The sequence below is a fragment of the Protopterus annectens genome, chromosome 7.part0 (genome assembly GCF_019279795.1).
Source record: "Protopterus annectens isolate FY-2018-M chromosome 7.part0, PAN1.0, whole genome shotgun sequence".
NCBI classification, from domain to species: domain Eukaryota; kingdom Metazoa; phylum Chordata; order Ceratodontiformes; family Protopteridae; genus Protopterus; species Protopterus annectens.
In genome coordinates, this window is record NC_056739.1 from 1,710,438,705 (window position 1) to 1,710,463,152 (window position 24,448).

General features: G+C 37.0%; 1 protein-coding gene across 1 annotated transcript in view; it reads left to right on the forward strand.

Moving 5' to 3' along the window:
- LOC122807193 (aldehyde oxidase 3-like) overlaps positions 1-24,448 on the forward strand; it is a 1,326,697-nt gene that overhangs the window by 497,381 nt on the left and 804,868 nt on the right. Inside the window, exons 17-18 of the mRNA XM_044078243.1 lie at positions 10,953-11,122; positions 11,508-11,631. Coding sequence (XP_043934178.1) covers positions 10,953-11,122; positions 11,508-11,631 — 294 coding nt within the window. The remainder of the gene's footprint in view (positions 1-10,952; positions 11,123-11,507; positions 11,632-24,448) is intronic.

Below are 24,448 nucleotides of genomic sequence, written 5' to 3' on the forward strand. Positions count from 1 at the left end.
CATTGCAAGCAGGCCAGGGTAAACTGCAGGGTGTCTGTTTCTACTGTAAAGGGCTGGAGCCAGATCCAGGATGGGCTAAATTTGAAGACCCTTGGTTCTACAGTATGAGATTGCCCCTTACTTTGAATCTCAGGTACTCTGTCCTGCTCATAGGTTTGAGAAGGTATGCATCTTTCAGGTTTACGCTAACCGTTAAGACTTGAGTGAAGAGGACAGGCATAAAGGCCTGCAAATTTAGTATTCTGAAGTCTGGCATTTTTAGGAACTTGTTCTACATCTAAGACTGGTCTTCACAGGCTGTCTTTTTGTGGGACTGGAAAAAATATTAGGCAAAATTCTGTGCATTCTTCCTGCTTCGATACTGTTTCTTTACAGAAGGTTCAATAGTATGTTTTTTTATTAGATGGCTTTGATATTCACTGGGTGCTTGGAGAATACCTGCAAACATTCATCTTTCTATGAACAGAAGTCTGACTGTCATAAAATTATTAGGACCCAAGTGTCCTGACTGAACTTTCTCCCACTGCTTTACAAACAGTCTCAGATGGCCTCCTATTTTTTGGGTAGAAATGGGTAGTGAGGTGAGTTTGGGGAAGGTGTGGGTTAGAATAAGGTTTAAGAGTTGGTAGAAGAGAAGAACTCTGTTGAGTCATACGTCTTTTCTTGTGGTGTCTTGTCCCTGTGGGCTGTCAGGCTTTTATTTGTGGATGGCTTGCCATTTTCTCTTGAAATGGCCTTTCTTCCTGTTTGGCTGCTTGCCTTTTTTCTTGCTTCCTGTGGAAGAGTTAATTTTAGTAAGACAGTGTCTACCTTATTTTGTAAGGGAGTGAAACAACTGTTTCTCAGACTGAATTGTCTTCCTCTTTTCCTTCAGCTTTTGAAAAGATCTGTTCAGTTGAGAGCCCAGAAAACATCCCCTTTTTTAATGGGAGATTGAGCAGATGTGGGCATTTACTTATTTATTGACATGGGGTCTCATTGTTAAGTTGTGGTTTTATAACCCTTGGTGTTACATGGCATCTCTGCGCTCCATCTCACCCTAATCTTCAGGCATTTATCCTAACATCTGGGTGTTTAACTCCTTCAGGCTGGGGTCACCAGTTCCTCCCCTTTGCAGCTCACAACACTGGGGCTCCTGTAGGAAGTGAGCAAGCTTGGAAGTATAGTTCTCAACCTCTTAGCTCAAAAAATCTGGACAAAGCTAAAATAATGGAGGTACAAAGCCGCAAAAATAGGGACAAATTTTAAATATTGCTCTTATAAACTTAGAAATTTGCTAGGATAAAAGGTCTTGTCTTACCATGCATTTTCTGAAGGATATGAATTCTGAAACTCAAATAGCTGTCATTATTTAGTAAATTCCATCCTCACTAATTTGGCACAAATATTCAGAAAGGTACAAATTTCATGAGGAACAGACCAAAAATATGAGGTAAAAATCTGGAGATTCTGTGAAAATCTGTACAGTAGTGAGATAATCTTTGAAGCCAGCAGTGCTGCTCCCAGGGGCAGGATGTGCTTGAATGGCTTCTGGCCCTGCCACCTCACATGCTAGCATCATGGTGGAGGTTGAGGCAAACTATTAACTGGAGTTACTGGGGCAACCCTGCCCTGGGTCCAGGGATGGTTACTGCCCTCACAACCTTCTGCTTACTCAATGTTGCTAGCATTCTGTACCCCACTAGAGCTAAGTGAGTGGTCTGGCACCACCCACATGCCATTCACTAACCCTCATCCCTGGGAAAGATGAGCAGACTTAGTCTTTTCATCCCCCACCCCCCAGCAAGGCATGTTTCCTAATAACTGACCCCCATTGTTGCTGCCCTGCATGCTACATCCACTGCATCATGGTTACTCTTGATAGAGTGCTTGCTATCCTAACAGGTGAGATTACTTATGTCTAACACATTATCTATCAGGGCCTCATCCTTTGCCTCTTCAGCCTTGCCTTCCAATTAAGAGAGGAGAGTTCCCTTGAATATGTAACATATGATATAGCAATGCAGAGCCCAGAAGGCCAGAGTGGCAGAAACATACAAATTCTTTCTAAAGTGGTCAAGTAATTTAATCTCCCTGTCATTGAAAAGGGTACCTTTGGTTACAGCTGCAGTAGAACCCTTGTTGAAATCTATTAACACCATAGCTAAATCAGCAAATGAATTCTTCCACAGAGGAGTACAACAATCCACAACCCTGTAAGTATAGTTAGGCTTTCTGTGGGCAAGAATTTGGCCATCTGGCTCTTAAGATGCAATTGTGGTTGCATCCTCCAAGGTTTCAGTCAATGGAAAAGTTGCACAGAGTTTTTGCTGTTGCAAAACCAGAGGTTCTTTATACTTTTTATGGGCATTAGCATAAACTTTAGTCCCCCATTTGAAAATATTATTAATTCTGCTGGGGGTGCCTTCTGTGGTGGGAAGGCAGAGGACAGGATATCCTCTGTATTTTTCTTATAGGAAAGAGGGAAGGACATCTTTTCTACACAGGCCAGTTTATCTTCTTCCAAGTCAAATAAATCTGTCACCTCAGGGAGATATTTACCTATTCATTTTCATGTTATGGATACTGACACTGATGGTTAATCTGATCATTGATGCAGGTTCTTGAGGAAAATTGCAATGTCCCCAGACAGCTTCACAGGGATAGGAGCAGCTATCCTAGATTTGGATATGTTTGGCAGTTATAACTGCCTTTGATGTTTTCAGATGGAGGCATGTACTGATGACCTTTGACTGATTTTTATGGCTTCCCTAATGAGTCCTACATTAGTACCCAGATCTCTATGCATAACAAAATTGTGGGAATACAACTCTTATCATTGGTTATCAAAATATGGCTGTCAGAACCAGCTGCATATGCACAGGCATCTGGACTCAGGAGGATATGCTTTCATCCGAGATGGTGGGAGCCTCCTGAGGGGTATTGCCAGAGGCCTCAATTCAAACAGGTGCCAGAGTTAGGGTCACAAATGTGTCTCAACAGGCTTGTTGACCCAACAGATAAATCACTATGCTCATTGAATTCCTTCTCTTTGGCACCTTTATTTTCATTTTTTAAGCTGAGCATCTGCTGATGACTTGACTAAAACCATGGCAGTCTGTAACAGGACTTGCAGATTTATTTTTTGGTTCGGATAGTTCTGAAGAGATATGGCTTTCCAGTGAATAATATTCTGGTTAAAGCTAGCAAAATGGAAATGCTGGGCAGTTATAAACTTTAGAAACTGACATCTATATCCCTGATATATGAAATCTTCTTAGCTACAAATCAGCTCAGAAATATATGTAAACCGTTTCATTCCCTGTTCTATACGCTTCGCCCTAACTATCTGCTCAGCATCTGGCATTGTGCATGCAATGACCCAGGAATTAATTTTTGATGTGAGTCTGCTGTTAATTTACAACAAGAATAGTCTAAGATTTTATTAAGAATACAGCCTGTCCACCCCAGCAAGCTAGTCGGTGTGTCCATGACCAGCTACCTATATATTAAAACTGCAGCTGAAATCTCCCAATCCTAACTGGCAATATTTCATTAAGAACACAGCCTGTCCACCCCAGCAAGCTACTCGGTGTGTCAGCGACCAGCTACCTTTATATTAAAACTGCTGACAAAATCTCCCAAACCTAACTGGCAATGTATGTGCATAGTTGAGAGTTAATTTCTTGTGTACCTTCTGCCGGTCTCTGCTGCACAATGCCAAGCCCTACTAGTTCTCTACCACCCCCACCAGGCTACTAGTCCCATTATCTTTTTTCTCACTACCTCAGCTTATCCTCCTTAGGCAGTTCTCCCACCCATATCTCTTTCCCATAGAACTAAATCATCCTCAGGCAAAAATACAGACTTTTTGAGTATATATTGTTTAAACCATAGATATTTAACTGGGAACAATACCTTATCTATTGTCAAACATTTCCAGATACTGACTGAGTGATTGGTTTCTGGCAGCTCTTCTATTAGAGTTGGTTTCTCTCTGTAATCATATCCTTCTATTGCACACAGAATCCTATTGGCATTCCCTCACCCTAATTTCCATCATCCTTTGTGAATTTAAAAGGATCCCCTAGCATAATACTCTTCTTCCTAACTATCTGCTTGGTTTTGGCATTGTGCAAGCAATGACCTGGGAATTAATTTTTAGTGTTGGTCTGCTGTTCCTTTACAACAAGAATAGTCTAAGGTACAACAATTGATGTATAGCCTTATCTGTTTTGTGTAGCCTGCTTTGTTAACTATATATGCTTTATCACGTACCAACTGCACTGCATTTTACAGTGTTTTTAGCAAACTGGCTAACTGTCTCTAAGCTACATTGTTTTATTAGGGATTTAGAAGGCATTAACTCTGTTACTTGTGTTATCTGGTGAAATATCCACAGTCCTCTGTGTACTCCTGATCTGTTATTTGTTAAAAGCGACCCTAGCCACTAATTAAACGTACTGCTTACTAATTAACAGTAAACATAATAGGTTGTTATGCCTGAGCCCTACTCAGTTTTGCATTGCGGTATATTATGCCTTTTCGCTACCATTTGATTGTTACAGCTGGCATTTTCATCACACACATGTCACAGCATGTATCTTGGACCAACATTTGCAGTTTATAGCTATAAAATAGTAGGATTTTGCTTTTTAATGTAATGACTCAGGCTTCATGATAACACAGCCGTCATATTGATGAGCATGCCTGTCTTATTGTAAATGTAACCTCTGCATTTTGATCTATGTAAACGGTCATATCACCAGAACCACAGCTTAATTTGCATTACTACCATAGCTAAACTGTAGATGCGCATACAACGTGTGCATCATACTAACAGTTGCATATTGGCGATAATTATTTAACTGTTTGGCTTAAATACCCTAGCATAGTATTAGTAGTAATAGACTGTATCTGTTTAATCTACTAAGTGACAGTGATCTGTAGGCGAATATCCTTATGTACATTGTACACTAGATGCTTATACTCATTGTTTATCTATATTTACTGTTAAATCTAGAGTCTGCCTCTAATTTTCTTTCTTAAGTCTCTCTTTCTCTACATAGATTTCATTAAGAACACAGCCTGTCCACCCCAGCAAGCTACTCTGTGTGTCTGCGACCAGCTACCTATATATTAAAACTGCTGACAAAATCTCCCAATCCTAACTGGCAATGTATGTGCATAGTTGAAAGATAATTTCTTGTGTACCTTCTGCTGGTCTCTGCTGCACAATGCCAAGCCCACCTAGTTCTCTACCTCCCCTCTCACTGCCTCAGCTTATCCTCCTTAGGTAGTTCTCCCACCCATATCTCTTTCCCATAGAACTAAATCACCCCCAGGCAAAAGCACAGACTTTTTGACTATATATTGTTTTAACCATAGATAACTAACTGAGAACAATACCTTATCTAATGTCAAACATTTCTACATACTAACTGATTGGTTGCTTGAATTCTGGTGGCTCTTCTCATGGAGTTGGTTTCAACCCTCTCTGTTTGCAGTCGCAACACTCGGGCTAACTCCGCTCACCTATCCTACCTCCATTCTCACCCACCCCCTCTTTCCTTACATTTATACTTTCTTAACCACACCCCCATGATCAACAGCCAATCACCCTCCTCCACTTCCTCCTCCTCGCTCCCTTTCTAACGTTCAACCTTTACTTTCTGCCCTTACAGAGCTCTCTCCAAATGTCTCTTCCATTTCCAAAAACTGTACTCCTGTCCCTTCTCTGCAAGCAACATCACTACATACACATTGTGTACCTCCCAAAACAAACTATTTTACAAACTTTACTTTTTTCTCAAAAGATTCCTACTTGAACATTAGCCCTAGCCTTTAGCATACAAATTATATTCTTAATGCAAAAACACATATTTTCCCCACAAACTATTCCTTACACTACACACCCAACTCACATTATTACCTTCTTCACTATCTCATCTCTAAACTCTCACATATCATACTCCAGCTTTCCCATACCCTTTCTTCCCTCCTCTGTTCTGGAGATATCCACCCTAACCCTGTGCTCTCCACCACTTTCCCCCCTCAAATGCCAACTCCCCTAAATACTCTAATCTACTCCACATAACTAATCTAAATTTACAAAGTATCTGCAATAAAACCTCTGAGCTGCATGCTTCTCTCTCCCAAAATGCAACCAATATCCTAGCTGCTACAGAAACCTGGTTAAAACCCTCTATACTAGACTCTGAGTTTCTCCCTTTAAACTTTAGTGTAATTAGAGCAGATAGTTGTAAGAAGAAAGGAGGTGGTGTTGCCATCATCTATCATAATACCCTCAACATCTCACCATTTAACCACTCTATCCCTCAATTCCAAAATACTGAGATTCTGATCTCCTTTCTGGAAATCAACTGCTCCAAAAAACTTTGCATTATTGTCCTATACATCCCCCCTGGAAACAACATAATTTTAGAAGATATCCTTGCCTGGATTTCCTATACTATAAAAAAATGAAACAATTATCCTAGGTGACATGAATATCGATTGGGCTTCCATTTCCTCCAAACAAACACCATCCAGCATAAATTTGTTTCACTTCTCACAACTTATTTCAACCGCTACTACATACAACAACAGAACCAATGAATGCTCCATCATGGACTGGATCCTAGTATCAGAACCCTCCAAGTACATAGCTTCTGGCACCTTGTCAAACTCCATTAACAACCATCTTTTCCACATATTCTATCCATGCCTATTCATCCATTTCTAAAGTCCACAATATTAAACTTGTCCAAAATCTCTCAAAAGTCAACCCTTACACATTTAATAGCCCTCTGAAAAGCCTTAACTGGAATAGTCTTACAACTCTGCTATACTTTAATAATACCTTTCTAAATATCTTGGATAGTCTAGCTCCTACCAGAACCAAGAAAATCAAAAACAACCAAGCCCTCTGGTTAACAAAAGCTAACAAATAAATTATGACTAATGCAGATAAGGTATGGAAACTCTGGCTTAAATTTAACAATTCATCTGACCTCATTCATTACAAACCGCTCCGAAGCCAACTAAAAAAAAAATTGATCTCTAAAGACAAACAACAGTACTTCTGGAACCAGCAAACTAATAGAAAAACTAACTCCAAAATGTTCTGGTCTTCCATCAATAATCTCTTAAACCTTGGCACCAAACCCAATCCCTGTCCACACCCTGACTTGCCTCCTGAACAAATAACTAGCATCTTTAACTCCTGCTTTATAGACACCATTACTAAAATTACTGCTGTTTTTCTTTACGTCTCCCAACTACTATTCCTACAAGCATCTCTTCTCCTTCTCCCTTGCCACATTCCTTACCCCAGAACTACCATAATACCCCAAATACTTTGAATCATACTACTCCAATCATTAACACCCCCAACCTAGCTGCACACAACAATCCTCCCAGCCAGTATTCAATCTCCTTCCAGTCTCCACTACTTTCGTCAAAAAATTCCTTTTGAAATTAAAACCCTGCTCAAACTCAGCAAATAGAATTCCTGCCAAGTTCCTTAAAATCACAGCTGATGCAGTGGCCTACCCCATTAGCATGCTAATTAACAGATCTATCTAAGAATCCTATGTTCCCAGCCTTTGGAAAAAAGCAATTACCCTTCCTCTGCATAAAGGTGGTCCTTCAACTGACATCTCCAACTTCTGACCCATTACTATACTTTCCCCCATCTCTAAAATCCTAGAAAAATGTGTGCAAAAACAACTCTTGGGCTACCTTCTAAAACAAAATCCTCTCCCCAATACAGCATGGGTTCTGCCCAGGTCACAGTACATCCACTGTATTAATATCTTTATTAGACTTGATCAACAAAGCCGGAGACTCTGGATACTTTGTATCTGTACTTTTCTTAGACCTGTCAAAAGCATTTCATACCATTTCTTATTCTATCCTATTCTCTCAGCTCTCAAGCATAGGACTGTTTGGTTCAAACATTATCTCCCCAACAGAGCTCATGCTCTCAAATGGCAAAATTCCATTTTCCCTTACCTTCACAACCCTCTTGGAGTACCCCAAGGTTCTATTTTAGGCCCATTACTGTTTAATATTTTTATCAACAATCTCCACCAAGTTATCCAACAGGGCTCTGTAGTCCAGTAAGCAGATGACTCCACCATTGCCTGCTCTGCATCCAGTACAAAACTTTTACAGCAATATACTCAAACAGCATTTTCCACTGTGGAGACTTGGCTTCACAATAATCACCTTTCTTTAAACCCGAATAAAACTAAACATATTATCTTTACATCCAAGAGAAATTCCCCCATTAATAAAGGTGACCATGATATATTCTGTCTTAACTCCACAAAAATTGAGCTTGTAACCCACACTAAAATGTTAGGAGTAATAACCAATGAGAAACTCATAATCTGATCTGCATATTCAAAATAATTTAACCAAGACCCATAAAAAACTAGGGCTGCTCTATAGACACAATAGGTTCCTCTCCCTCTCTACCAAGCAAGTATTAGCTCTGACTTGCCTATTACCCTCTCTAACCTATGGTGCACCTTTACTAACCAACTTGCAGTCTTCCTTGACAACAAAATTAGAAACTTCCTATAACAAGATAGCTAAATTTTCCTCAAACAGTTGCCATTCTACTCACCACTGTATTGCCCTAAAAAAATTATAATGGCTTGAATTCTCTCACTATCTACTACTCCTTCAACTTACAATTACACATAAATGTATTTATAAACCACAGGACTGACCTGCACTTAGCTTTTTACTCACTCTTTACAACCCCATTAGACCTCTGTGATTTGAACAATAACTTCTTCAAGTTTATAGACCTAAACAAACTGCTGGCCAATTATTATACTGTTGGACCATTGCCAAAAAATGGAATAACTGACCTTCCTCTATCCACATGCAAAAAAAACCCACAATTTCAAAACTGTGCTGTAAAATTATCTCCTCTCCAAACTAGATGTGTAACTGTTCAATTCCTTCCTCTGCCATTATTTAATCTACGAAATAAATCCAAATCTATTTATTCCCTAGCTTCTACTCAAATACTTTGTTTTCTTGATAATTTCTTTTGAAATTAACTTCTTAATGTGCACCTCTGCTTTCTATTATCTCACTAGCCCCTTTTCTTTTTACTTTCCATCTTTTCTGCTTTCATTCTATATTTTTCCACTTCCTTCTTTCCTATCTCTCTCTCTCTTTCTTGTTTATTGTCCTTTCCATTTACTATTTCCTCCCCACCACTCTTCTTCCTCTTTTTTTCTCCTCTTTCCTTCTCTACTACATACCTTCCTCTCTAGGTTTTCTTATAAATATATATATATATATATATATATATATATATATATATGTATGTGTGTGTGTGTGTGTGTGTGTGTATGTGTGTATATATATATATATATATATATATATGTGTGTGTGTGTGTGTGTGTGTGTGTGTATATATATATATATATATATATATATATATTGTCATCCTAAGTAATGACTTGAATTATATGTATACCTGATGTGTAATCTGTATAATTATTTTAACCATTCTGCCAATATATTATTGTCTGTACTTTTACCATGTTTAACTCTGCTGTTAGCTGAATGTTTTATCACCTTTATCTCTTATGTGTAATTTTCAGGTACATTCTTCCATAACTTCTTGTCATTTTTTTCTTTCTTTCTTCCTTCATCATGTAATATTCTTGATTTACCCTTGAAACTTATCTTTTCTGGAAACGTTTATGTATGTTTAGAAAATTTAAAAAAGTTTTTTTTTTTATGTTTTATGTTTTATGTTAGCTTTTATGTACGTTTGTTTATAACCTGGAGCTTTTCTCCCTGGGCCTCCACTGAAAATGAGCTTACCTTGGCCCAGTGGACTTTCCTGGTAATCAAATGCCAATAAATAAATAAAATAAAATGCTTATCTATACTCTGGAAGCCAGGCCTAACTGACAGACTGATGACCCTTAGTACAAACTGCTGTACAAATGTTCTCTTTTAGTGGCAAAACCCCCCCTGAAGATGGCACAGATAGATTCCCCTTGTACACCACTGTTGTGCTGACCTTTAGGTGGAAGGCTGAATGCCTGACTTGGGGGAGCAAACGTATCTGCAGTAATATCCCAGTCCATTTGTGCAAGTATATAATTTATTATATCATAGTTTCCTCTGGTAATGTCTATGAAAGATAATATATTTATGGGTGAATTTGACTTAACTCACAGACTGAAGATGAAGCTATTGTGATATGTGTTATATAGAGAGTGTACGGTCATAGGAGGAAAGCAGAAAGATCTTCCGTTAGCCTGTATAATATCTAAGTTCCTTAGTTATTGCCAACCTGTACATATTCCTGTAATGCTCCAGCTACCTCTGCTCTATTGGCATGATATAATGTATGCCTAAAATGTTACTGTATTTTACTAAAAAAAATCAGTAAAAGAAAAACATCCAACCAAAAACCACAATTAACACCTGAATTCCACCACAATGTCTACTAGAATTTTTTATTCACCAAATAACCATGCCACATAAAGAAAGACAGAGTGGTTTCACTGATTTTACAGATCAACTTTTCTAACTCAATGTTTGCAGTTTATGAGTCTGTTAATGTTACCTTTTATTCCTTGTATTTCAGTTTTTCATATAGTTTTTGTTTTTGATAAAACATGGTACTACTCAGAAACCAAATGATCTAGTCTTTTGAATGCCAACCAATCATTTCTCCAGTTATATAATTTATATATCTTATAGAAAATGATATCCCAGTTATTGTTTCTAGAGTAGATTTAATAATGAAAATGTATATTCTAGTTCCTTCACTATAACTGGTCAGATGGCTACTGATCATAACTACATAGAAACTGCCACCATTTGTTTCAGATCTAATAGATAACAAAAATATTTCAGTGAGAAGGACGTTCAAAGTGGATATCATTATACAAAATTAGATTTAAGTTGCATATGTTTCTTAATAGGATATTTCATGGAACCAGTCTGCTCAAGATTTGTTGGGGCACCCCCTAATGCATCAGTCAGCAATTAAGCAAGCCACTGGAGAAGCCATGTACTGTGATGACATCAGAAGCATGGATGGAGAGCTTCACCTTGTGATGGTTACCAGCACAAGGCCACATGCAAGTATAGTGTACGTTGGGAAGATATTATCCTTAGCTAAGTATGTACACGAGACAATGCCTGCTAATTGGAAAATTATAAATATATCTTGAGGTCTATACTATATCTCGATGATGAATTTGTCTAGTTTAAACTAGTAAGGCAGTTACCCATTAAAAAAAGGTTTATGAAGTTTTATGATGCTCACAGCCATATCACCCTGACATAAGTTTTAGCATAATTATTAGTAAACAAGCCTTAGTAAATATAGCAAATAGTACTTTACTGTGAAAGTTTTGTGAAATTTACTAATAAATCTGAATTATTATATATCTCTGCGTCATTTCTAATGAATATTAAATTTTAAAACATGCAAAGAAAATGAGATAAACATGTTATTTGTTATTTTCTTGCAGTTCCATTGATAAAATGGAAGCTCTGAAGATGCCTGGTGTGGTTACAATTGTTACAGCTGATGATGTTCCAGGTTCAAATGTAATGCCGTATCTCCAGGATGAGACTGTCTTTGCTGAAAATAAGGTTTGTATTTAATAGTTTGTGTCTAGCATGTGAGCTAAAGTTCAGTTTTCAGGCTGATGCTAAAGTTATGAGTCATTTTCAACACATTTTAAGCACCAAGTTGTTTAACCTTGCAAATATGGCCACATAAGTACTGCAGCATTTATCCTCACATTTTTTATCTAAACCTTTTTTTTTAAGTACAACATATTATTGCCTTCATCTTTCTTCTGCAATTTGTTACTTAAAACATAGGTAAAAATCTATGACAAGTAATGGGTGTATTGAGAACTAATGTACCTCCTATGTGATTTGTCAGGCATATAACTGAAGGTCATTCTCAAAACATTGTGCTTTAGAATGGAGTATTATTGTTATAAAATGGCTAGTACTTCACTTCCATATGTTCATAGGTTTATACTAGCCTAATTATCACTGGGACCTTTATAAACCTAACCATTCATTCCAAATGAGTTTTTTCAGCCTCATGTTATTTTAAGGGATATATGTAAGCTAGAGTATTGATTTACAGACAGCCAAAGTCCATTAGAGACATAGGTGCTAGACCTAGTATGAATTTCTGATTTCCCATCTACTGGTCCAGGTTTCACTTGAATAGGTTTAGGGAAGAACTCTGTTTCACATTGATAGAAAGCCTGCTCCAGAAGAGGGTAACTCTATGATACATACTAGTCGGTCCAACATGTCCTGTTTATGTCAGAAACATGGTTCAAGTCACTAGCTCAAGTAGGTCTGATGCTGTTAGTTTTGAGGATGTGCAAAGGTTCCATCTGAGTGGGATTCAAGGATGACTTGAATGCCAGGCACTGATCACGTCTCAACAGTGTGTAGGATACCAAATAAAGAGATAGGGATTTGAAGCAATCTGACCAAGACATGTTGTTTACACCCAGTATTCTGTTTGTGATGAACCTCTGGGGATATTCCAATGGCTGCATGAGCCTGGTCAGGTACATACTAAAGGGGGTGTTGTACTCAGTGATGGGTCTGATGAGAAACAATGACTTCCTTGGACCTAGGTGCCATGTCCTTGCTTATAAGTTGAGCAGTGCAGAATTTTTTCTTTGCTCCCTTAGACACACATTGATTTAATGTCAGGTTACTATCTAAATATGTCTCAAAATACCTGACTACTAGGTTTCCTCTTGGGGGCAGTGGTATCAATGAGGTAGTTTCCTAGGGTGGCTGCTTTCCCAAAGGGTATTATTATGTATTAAGAATGTCTGAATATGGTATTGTATCAAATGCCTTAGCCAGATCAAGGTAGGTAGTATGCACCATTTTGTCATCATCCGTTGCCTTGGTGACATTTTCAAAGAAGTCCACCAGGTTGAGTAGGCATGATATGCCTTTGATTTATTTATTATTATTATTATTATTATTATTATTATTATTATTATTATTTATTATATATTTGACATTTGTATACCAGGGTGGTCTTAATGGGTTTACAGAACCCATTTTCACCAGAGGCCCGGGGAGAAAAGCTCCACATACAGTACAATACAAATATCGTATAATTCAGTATAATACAAATGACATGAGAAATACTATACAAAAATAAGTTGAAAGAACATAAACTATGCTACAAGATATTACAATATATATTACATGTCTAGACAATTCTACAGAGTTAAAACATTGTAGGCAATTATACTCACTCTCACCATATGCATAGCCTATGAGTAGAAAGTGTACAAAAATAGTATGCAGATAGTGCAATGTATGACATTGACTGATATAGTACATGACAAAATAGAATGTTAGTTTCAATTATGTAAATAATAGTCAGAAAGTTAGTGATGCAGAAAGATAGTGAGAGAGTTAAGAATAGAGGCATTACAACCTGAGCAGTAGTTTAAGGATAAGGTATAGAAACATAGATGGAGTTAGGAGAGCCTTAGGATCTTGCAGACTGTAAGGGAGTGAAATGTGACAAAAGAGGCGGATGAGGCTAGTGTGGAAGAAGACAAAGAGCTGAATATTAGGGAGGCTTTATGCAGGATCGGAGCCAAGTATTTTTAAGATGAGTTTTTAAAGATGCTTTGAAATGGGTTAGGCCAAGTATAGACCTGGTAGCTAGTGGTAGTGAATTCCACAGTATGGAGACAGAGTAGGAATGCAGAGAGATTTTTGTCTTCTGACTGGGTTGGATCCAGTGATGAAGACTTCCCATGTCATTATCAATCATATCCATGATAGTTCTTTCTATGGATTTGCATATGAGGCTGGTCAGACTTATGAGTTTGCAGTTCCCAGGGTCCACCTTTGAGAGAAGGGGTAACCATTGTAGTCCTCCATTCATGTGGCACAAAGCCTGTCTTGACAGGTATGGTTAAATGCTGACACCAGTGTTCCAGGTAGGTCATGCTTCAGGCTATTTAGGAGGGATCTTGGGATATTATCGGGGCTCATCAATGTGGTCTTAAACTGAGACAGCACATTTAGGTCCTGCACCCTAGTAATAGTTTTGGAGGATTAGGTTTGATAGTACTACTTGGGAGTTAGCTGGGAGGGAGAGAGGGTAAAATCAGAGCTGAATGTGTTGGCCAGCAGATTTCTTATATCTTTGGCATGGTTTAATTTATCTAGGTCTTTTGGGTTTCTAGTACCATGATGAGAATGGACCCCATTCCTGTGTCAAAGTAGGATTAAAGTTCATGAAAGTAGTATTGTTTCAGTCTTTGATGTTAGCCAGATATGCTCTTTGCAGTACTTGCAATGTGCCCAGAACTGACTCCTTCTGCAATTCATATGGAGTTACATGTATTGGTAGCATATCTAAATAAGGCTGTAAATTCTTTGTGAGACCTATTGCTCCTGCTACTATTGGGTCTGTCTGGGTATCCTTCTTCCACATTGCCATTGTTTCTGCTGCAAATCCTGCTATTTTATGACTTTGTTTTTCTCTGTATGTAAAACACTGTAATCATTGGGTGTAGCGATTTCAATGATCAATGCTACTTTTGTCTTTTCATGGACTGCTATATCTGGTTTTCTCGCATCTATTTTTTGAACTGTTGGTATTGGGTGATCCCATGTGATATAAACTTCATTGTATTATCTAATGTTTCAAATGCTTCCCAGCTACTTCAGTATTATAATGTTTGCACAATACCCAATGGTGGCACCATGTAAGTGGCTGTATTAACAATCAGTTCTCCTCACTGTTGTGTACTGTCTTTGAAGTTTTGGTCATAGCTAAAGAAAGCCTTGTGCATGCATTAAAGAAAGATAATTTCAGAATTTTTTTTTAATTTTACTAGTCTACGTAACAGTAGCTCAAAACATTTGTCACTATACTTTTACATTTTGTGAAATGCCAGTTGATTTATTAATCTATTACTGCATAAGCTCTCTACAGAATCAAGCGTTTCCTCACTAATACCACAAGACAAGCAATTGCCAGAACTCACCTACTCTCCGCTCTGCTATATGCCTCCCCCATCTTCACAAATCTAAAAAAAAAAACTGATTTAGTCAAGTTGGAAATTTGCTATAATAAAATTGCCAAATTCACTACTTACTCCCCACATAGGTCTTATCACTGCTGTGCCTTACAACAACTAAACTGGCTAGAGCAATCGCATTACCTAACCTACACTCAGTTCATTACTGCCAATAGGCTGGTACATCAAATGGAAAAAACGCCTACACTACAAAAACTGCTCCATCCCTACACCAAATTACGAGTCCTCCACTCCTCGAACAAAACCCTTCTACAGGTATCCAAGTCCAACAATTCTGCCAGGGACTCTCTCTACTCAAACTATGTGTCTAAAATTTGGAATTCTATTCCACAACCAATCATATCCACTTCTGTCCCAGCTCACTTTAAAAATATACTTAGGCCCTACCTCAACAGCAAATGGCTTTGCCCATGTACTAGTCCTGGCTAAATCTTATTTCCATTCCCAGTAGCCAACCACTCTATTTCCAAAAATTGTACACCCAACATATGTAAACAAACTATCTTAAACCTTCATTTAGCCCTTCCTTTGTACATATTTGACCCATCTAGTTCTATCCCTCTCCCTGTTCACTCTACCTCTGCACCCTACTTTCTCTCATTTTTCCCTGTAATTCTATTCTTCCATCAAGCCACTCTAATTCTCTTCTTTTCCTCTCATATTTTCAATATAAACTCATTCCTTCTAGCCACCTTATCTCTCTCTCCCCCCATGATCTCACCTTACCACCAATCACTGCTCAGTTGCATCCACTAGTTAACCCTCTACTGTGCTGTGGATGTTACTTTTCCTCCCCTGACCTCCACTTTCAATCTTCAGTATCATTCTAAGTCTTGTTCATTGGTGAAAATAACTCACTAAGCTGATGTTGGAATGGAATACAGTTGAACTATAAGAATAGATTAATCTATGTATTTTTGCAGCACTGTTAAACTATTGACTGTTTACTCTTATGTATTGAAAACTAGTACAGGTATATAAGATCCCAGTGTATTTCAATGCAAATGTTTATTTATGTATGAAATTTTTGTCAGTATCTGTGTATTTTTTTTATTAATGCTTCTTAATTGTTTTGTGGAGCTTTTCTCCCAGGCCTCCATTGAAAATGGGCTCTGTCCCAGTTTGACTTTCCCAGTAAACAAATGTTAAAGAAATAAAATAATAAATAAATATGCTACAGTTATTGCTTACATTGAAAAAATGTGTCATAGTCATGAATAAACTATAAATGCTAGAATGTATATTAAGTGTTAGTGTGTCATGAATCCATATGTATATTTATTTTTAATGTACTCAATTGAGAAGTACCAATAATGTAAAAAATGTCAGTTTCTAGCAACAGGAGTGTTAACATTCCATTACGATGTAAATATACATTTTCACCGACAGCAAAAATACCTTTATTAAGGTTACTTTGCATTTCAAATAAGCACAACAATTAGTTCCTAACAAAAATATGTTTGGCACTTAAAATTTATTTTCAGAATAATACAACTGCATCCGGAAGCAATCAAATAAATAAAACTAAGTCTGATTTTTACTTTTGGTCTTATGTACCTCTGCAACGCAAATGGATCATTATGCATTCAGAACAAAGTCAATACGTCATCCATGAAACTGTTTGCTCCAAAGTACTATTCCCTTCGTTGCTGCATAGTGGTATTCCGAGAATGGTGGTGTTATGCAGATATGTAAATGTAATCAGTGTATGTGAACCACTCTGACTAGAGAAAAACAGGAATTTTGGTGAACATGCCTCCTTATGACAAAAGCGTAACACACAACGCATAAAATGTTAGGGGGAAGAACTACTAGGAGGAATGGGTGCCTCACACATTGGCGTACTACTCTGATTCTTAGAGATAAACACAAAAGAGCCTTATTTACATACAGAATATGTAAAGGATACTGAATTTATGCAACTAATAGGTAACAGCACCATGAATAGGTGGATTTATGCAGAGATAAAATGAGGTAAAATACTTCAATCTGTTGTCATCTGAGTGCTTGTGAATACATGGACAAACTACTGAAAGGGTCACTGAAGAAAAAATTAATTTTGGTGTCATTGAATTTCTTCAACATACATGGACAAACTACTGAAGGGGTCACTGGGGTAAATACTTAATTTTGTTGTCACTGAATTTCCTGTGCATACGTGGACAAATTACTTAAGGGATCACTGTGGGAAAGAATTCATTTTCTGTTATGTAAATGCTTGCGAAGACATGGTTTGTGGATTGCAAAGTGGATACAAAACACACAGCAAAGCTTTTAAGAATGAATGTGTATAGAGCGCACATATTGGTCTATGAATCACAAGAACACTTTGTTAGCATACATTAATTTACATAATTTCTCACTTACATCTTATTATAATTAATTTGCTTAAGCTCGTTCGTGGGCATCACACATTACCATAAATGGCCTCTATGAATTGTTAGCTAACTAGCCATGCTTATTTGCAAGCATTGCAAATAACCATACCACATTAAAAAAATATAGTTTATTGCACTACCAGAGTATCTGTCAAGAGCTGAGCAACTAGTGAAGATTTGTATAGAGTTAGAAGTAAAATGATTGTGGTAGAGTTCAGCATTTCTTATTTTAATGTACTGAATTATAAAGTTATTTCTTACTGATAAAAGTAGTCAGTGTTGTTCTTCATGTTGTAAAAATTACAGTTGTATAAGCAGAATTACCATAACAGTAGGTGTTCAGATAATCAATGCTGAGGTAGCCTTGGCTATAGAGGTTATATCCAAACTTTTACCGGCTCAGGGAGAGGTGAAGAAAAACAGTGGTTTGAGCACCAAGTCCTTCGGAGTTTTCATGCCAGATGAAAGAGGGAGGCTACAGCACTAAAATAAGTCAAGTCTAAAAATATAAAAGTGAAAGACTTCAACCTGGCAGCAAAATTATGCAAATGTAAGGGGGATGGCAGGAGGCAGAACATGATCATTTGAACATCAATTGTTATGTTATATTTACATATACGATTTTTGAGCATCGATTGTTATGGTATATTTACCTATACGACTGTGTTCATCATTTGGTCACCGCTGCAGTAGCCTTAGCTATATGAGTAGAGTGTCATACATTGTACTGACTGAGAGGAGAAGGATGAGGGTTCAGGAGGCCCTGGACAATGGCCCTAGCAATACCTGCTTTACACCTGGAGAGGGACTCTAGCTTGTAGTGTATAGTAAAGGTATATAAGAGGACACTGCTTCTAGAATACGTCTAGAATCCACTCCTTTCTAAAAAGCTATGGATAAAGCCTAGACCCTAGTAATCTGAGCCTTGACCCTGTCTCGAATTGCCGTATTGTGGTGGGTATAACAAAACGTAATATAATGAGACAACCATTTGGAGATTGTCTGCTTTGACACAGGCTGCTCTGTTTTCTTACATTCATTAAAATAAATGGTCAGAGTTTCTGTTTTACTTCTGTCAAGATAGTATCTCAGTTGTCTGTGGACATCCAGAGAATGAATGATCTTTTCTCCCTCATGTTTGGTTTTGGAAAGAAAACAAGGAGGTTGATAGTTTGGCTAAAAATCAATTCAGATGCCACTTTAGGCATAAATGAAGGATTTGTTCTCAATGATACCATATCTTTGTGGAAAATGAGGTAAAGCTGACCCCACATAATAGCTTACAACTCAGACATTATTCTTGCAGAAGTCACAGCAATAAGCAAAACTGTTTTCCATTTTAAGAACCCGAAATCAGCCTGATGAGCTGGTTTAAATGGAGAAAGAGTTATTTTTTTCCAAAACAAAATTAAGATCCCTAGTATCCCTATTTTCTAGGCGGCCTGGTATGTAACACCCCTTTCAAAACATTTTAACATGGAAATTCATTGAGAGGTTAGGATCCATGGGCAGACATGTTGAAATGGCTAACAATTGCACCTTAACAGAGGAGTAAGAAAGGACAGAGGATAATAACACACACAAATATTGTAGAACCAGAATAATACTAGCCTTACAATGGTCCTGGTTCTTGTCTTAGCACCAACTACAAAGTCTTTTCCAGTTGCTAATATATGATTTCCTAGCAGGAGGTTTATTTGCCTTCTTTTACTCCTGCTGCGCATCCTCAGGAAATAGGTGCCACAAAGGTATTACATTTTTATGATACAGGCTGCTAGATGAAATTGTTACAAGTTGGGGTGTATTAAACACCCCCTGGCCTGTGTGAGTAGCGTACATCTCAACCATCCAGATTTTTGCCTTATATTTTTGGTCTGTTTCTTGGTAAATCATTGAGAACTGACATCACTAAATAATGACAGACATTGCGTTTCAGATTTCACATCATTCAGAAAAAAATGAATGCTAATGCAAACCCTTTATAAGTTTATAAGAGCAATAATTAAAATCAGTCCATGATTTGGGGCCTTCCCCCCATTATTTTTGGTATTGTCCAAATGTCTTGTGGTAAGAGTGAGGAAGCTTGTGGTTCCAAAAGCAGGGAGAACCATTGTTGCCTGAGCCAGAAGGGGTTACCACATTGATTTTTGGAGTGTACTTTTGAAGCTTCAGAATTACCCTGAAAATCAGTGGCAGGGGTAGAAAAGAATATAGGAATATTCCTGTCAAAGGAAATGAAAAAGCATCTAAATTCCAGGACTTCTTGCATGGAGTCCTGGAGCAATATTATGCCAATTGATTGTTGTTAATGAAGGTGGATAGATTTATCTGAATGCTTTCCACAGCTGGATCAATTCCTATAAGGCCCCCCATTCAATTTCCATTCATCATGTGTCAGTCCCTTAAATTACTTTTTCCTAAATTAAAATGTATTATTTTACAGAAAAAGAAAAACCGGCAGATTTCTGTAGAATGTCACCAAGCACAATAGATTCCACCACAGTTAAAAACGAAGTGCAAAAACACAATTTATTAACGCAATTCCAAAATCAAGGCATTTTCGTCCTATAGCTGGACTTCATCAGATAATCTCTTACATCATTTATTAGCATCCATTATATACTTCTTTCATTTTCATTTTCCAATCAAAAAATACCAATTAATTCAAATAAACAAATCAGCTTACTTTTAAAAGCTCATTAATATCAAAATACATTTCATTTAATCACATAAATACATCCAATTTCTCTAAAAAAACTTTAATTTATATCTATTCATTACTTTAAAATCAATTCCATTCATATTGCAGGGGCCAAAATATATTTTTATATACATATTTAAATAAATATATACATTCATAAAATTCACATTCAAATAGCATAAATTTTCATCAAACAGCACCATCTATTGACCATATAATTTATTGCACTCAGGATTATATTTTAGCTGCTTTTAGTTTCAGTAGAGGTAAAATTGAAATATATTCATTCAGACCTGGGGAAAGAAAAAGTTAAACTTCTATCATAAAACTAAAATATGAAAGTTTTTCCCCCTAAGGGAGGACAACTGTCAATCCTTGAAAGCCTACAAGAGAAGCAGTCTTCAGCAGTAGGAAAGGTCTGAAGGGCTTGGCATCCAAATCACGGGTTTTCTTCAGTTCTCCTGAAACTGGTAACAGTTTGGGTGCATAGAAGATGCCCTTAAGCTGTGGAAACTAACTGGCTGTTACATTCTTGACAGGATATAACCCACATAGCTAAGGCTACTGCAGTAGTGATAAAATTATGAACATCATGTTTACAACTGTGACTCAGCTGGCATTGTCATGCTGACTTGCAATGCTAGAGTTAGTCTTACCTCTAAAATAACTTCAAAGCAAGACAAACAGTAGCTGTGCAGAACTTGAGAAGCTGCGGGACATGGTGTTATTGAGATTTATACACTGCAGTATTGCATTTAGGTTTACTGAATCAGCATTTTTGTAGTCATTGTGTGATTTTAACTACTTTTCTTGTTTTCAAGGGGAGCCACTTAAGATAGTCCCTTAATGTGGAGAATGAATTGCTGAAAATCCGGACTTATATATGCTAAGTATATTACTGCCATTTGTTGGAATATTTTCTTTTCACTGAGGTATGGCAGTCTCAGAGATAATATATATGTATACATATATACATGCACACATACATATATGTGTATATCTATATTTATATATATATATATATATATATATATATATATATATATATATATATATATACACATATATATAGATATATAGTATACATACAGATATATATGCACACATACACACATTTTATATGTGTATATATATATATATATATATATATATAGAGAGAGAGAGAGAGAGAGAGAGACGTGTGTGTGTGTGTGTGTGTGTGTGTGTGTGTGTGTGTGTATATATATATATATATATATATATATATATATATATATATATATATATATTTATATATATATATATATATATATATATATATATATATATATATATATAGGTGGGGTAGGGCTCCCCCCCATCAGGGGAGCAGGCTTGCTCACTGCAAAAAATCCTTAAAGGAGGAGGATGAATTCAATGTTCAGCGTTCACTCTTTCACTCTTCCGGATTTTCAGTCTGTTTCTTTGGCTTGTTAGGACGCTACATTTCTATAAAAATGTAAATTTAAAGGATAGGTATGACATTCAATATTTACTCTTCTACTGGAGTTTTGGTATTTTATTTCAGAATAATTTGAGTCCCAGAATTTCAATAGGGAGCCATTTTCAAGTGCTGTCATATTGTATGTGACAGATGTGTTGGCTTTTTATGAGCTGCCTGGTTTGATGACAGTTAAAAAAATATATATATTGATAATTTAAAATAACATGGGATGTAAAGATGGTACCACTGTCACGCCTGTGAAGAGGAGATGATACTATTGCTTTTAATGTGACTTCCGAGAAGGCAGGATGCCACCAAATATGACATCAGGAAGGCTGGCACTGATGGGGTTTGATTTCAACCATTTGCAACCCAGGGTGAAGTAATAACAAGAAAGTCTGGACATCTTTTTCAATAATTAATTCACAAAGTGCAACATAGCCCCAACACCATAACGGCAATATGTACTGCTGTTATGTGTATAGGCTGCCAGCCTCCATACCCAGACTAAACTGAACACACACCAATTACAGCCCTGAATCATTGGCCAAGCAATCCAGGCCTCTGTCTTACCACTGTCTCTTTGATACACTGTTATACTGTGCCCCTTTATCCACGGTAACAGCTTTCCCACAAATTATTATTTTCATACACACTCACACGCACACACACACATAATTTCTGGGAAATGCTAGCAGAATTCTCCAATTCCCCACAACTTTCTTCCTGGGATGGTAGTACTGCAACTACCCTGGTTCAGGTCTACAGACACCCCATTTACCTGCTGCTTTTAGATTATTCAGATATGGAGTCATAAGCATTAACACTACATTCCTACAGTAAGCCTAACTCTGGTCTATTGGGAGATGTGTGCCACACAGCTTATTATTTACCATGTAAATAATGATTACACTGTTCTCATATATATATAATGCACAATGTTCAGCATATTGTGTAGTCTGACATAGTGTTCTAGACACAATTTCTTACCAGAAAAAAAATTTTTCAGTTACTTTACAGTGCTTTTAAACTAACAGAAGAAATGAGCACTCTATTTAAGAGTACATTACAGTCTCAAGACAGTCCATTAAAACACAACACTCTTAACATTAAAATAGCTTTCCTGAAGTGGAAACTAATAAAACTTAATCAAAATTAAGAAAATTGAAGTTTTTTTTCCCCCAAAGGGAACTTATCTGCCCAGCAAAGGAAAGCACAAGCTGACAGTCGATCCCTAAAAGCCTCAGAGGAGTGTACTCTTGGTGGCAGTAAGGGCTTTGTACCCAAACTTGTCTTTTAGTCACCTCAACTGAAGCTGCCTGACAGTTTGGGTGCATGGAAGATGCCCTGAAGCTTTGGAAGTTGGCTGGTTATTACATCCTTGGAAGGATATAACCCATATAGGTAAGGCTACTTCAGCAGTGATCATCTACTATTATGGTAAATATTACTTACACAACTGTACTATATATTAAGTAAACAAGTGAGTAAGTAAATAAATGCTAATAGTATTCAATTAGAAATGAACACACCGCACATACAAGACAAGATACCAGCTATCACATATCATAGCACACAACAGCACAGTTATATATTCTCACTCCAACTGTCTAATCAATAAGAAAATATCTGTTGCCATGTATACGAACGTTTGAACTATCTCTGTTACCACCTTGGTGGATATAGGCATCCTTAGGCAATGTAGAAATTGCCTCATGTTTACTGACAACCAATTTATTCTCAAACAAACTGATATGGTATGTGAGAGATGTATTTATACAATGTCACTGGAAGTAAAGTTCTCACAGTAAGGTTGTCGGTAATACACACACACTGCACCTATCGCACACAATTCAAAGCAGACACATAGGCCCACATATGCTTAGTCACTTAAAAGACATAGCTAAACCCCAAAGATTTCTTAGATGAGGTACACATAACAAATACCCACAGCAACCCTAAATGGACTTTTTCAAAACATTGAATTGTTTAAATGGAGGCTTGCTATTGGTTTCTTGTAAATGTTATTTATATTAAATAGAATGTCTTACTGTGTATTGATTTTGGTCTGATAAATTTGATAATAGTGAAAGCACTTACCGTTAATAAAGTATTATTAGATTACCCTGGCCATGTTTTGGGTTATTCTCTTTTTACTTTGCTTAGTGAGTTTTTTGTTTGTAGTGAACAGTCCATTCATTGTAGTTGCCAGTGTCGTTTTATTCCTTTGGATTTTCCCATGAGTTTTATTATGATTACATTTCCCTTTTTATCTTGCTTGGTAGGCCAAGGGCCTGTTGAGTAATAAGGTTTACCCTCTTTTTTGAGTTTACTAAATGTACTATGCATCGCTGTATCGATATCATGTGTATTGTATCCTCTCTGTTCAAACATGTCATGTAAAAGATCAAGTTCTCTGACAAAATCTAAGTCATTAACATTCAATCTAGATGCTTGTAAATCTTGATTACTAACAATATTATGATGGATATGTGGTGGTGGGGGGGGGTGCATGCTCTGGCTGTGAAAGTAATTGTTCCTATGGCAGTCCTTCCTACATGTTTTAGTGGAAAAAGTTTGCTCAGTAGTCTTAAAAACTGCCTCGTCCAGAAAATGTATTAAATCCCTGGAATAATTCAATGTAAATTTAAGAAAAGGGGTAGTAGAATCCATATATTCATGGAATTTCAAAAGGGTATTTTCAGTCCCATCCCACAACAAAAAAAGGTCATCTATGAACCTGCGATTAAAGATGACCTCCTTAAATGCATTAACAATGAAATTATTCTCCCAATGTGCCATGACA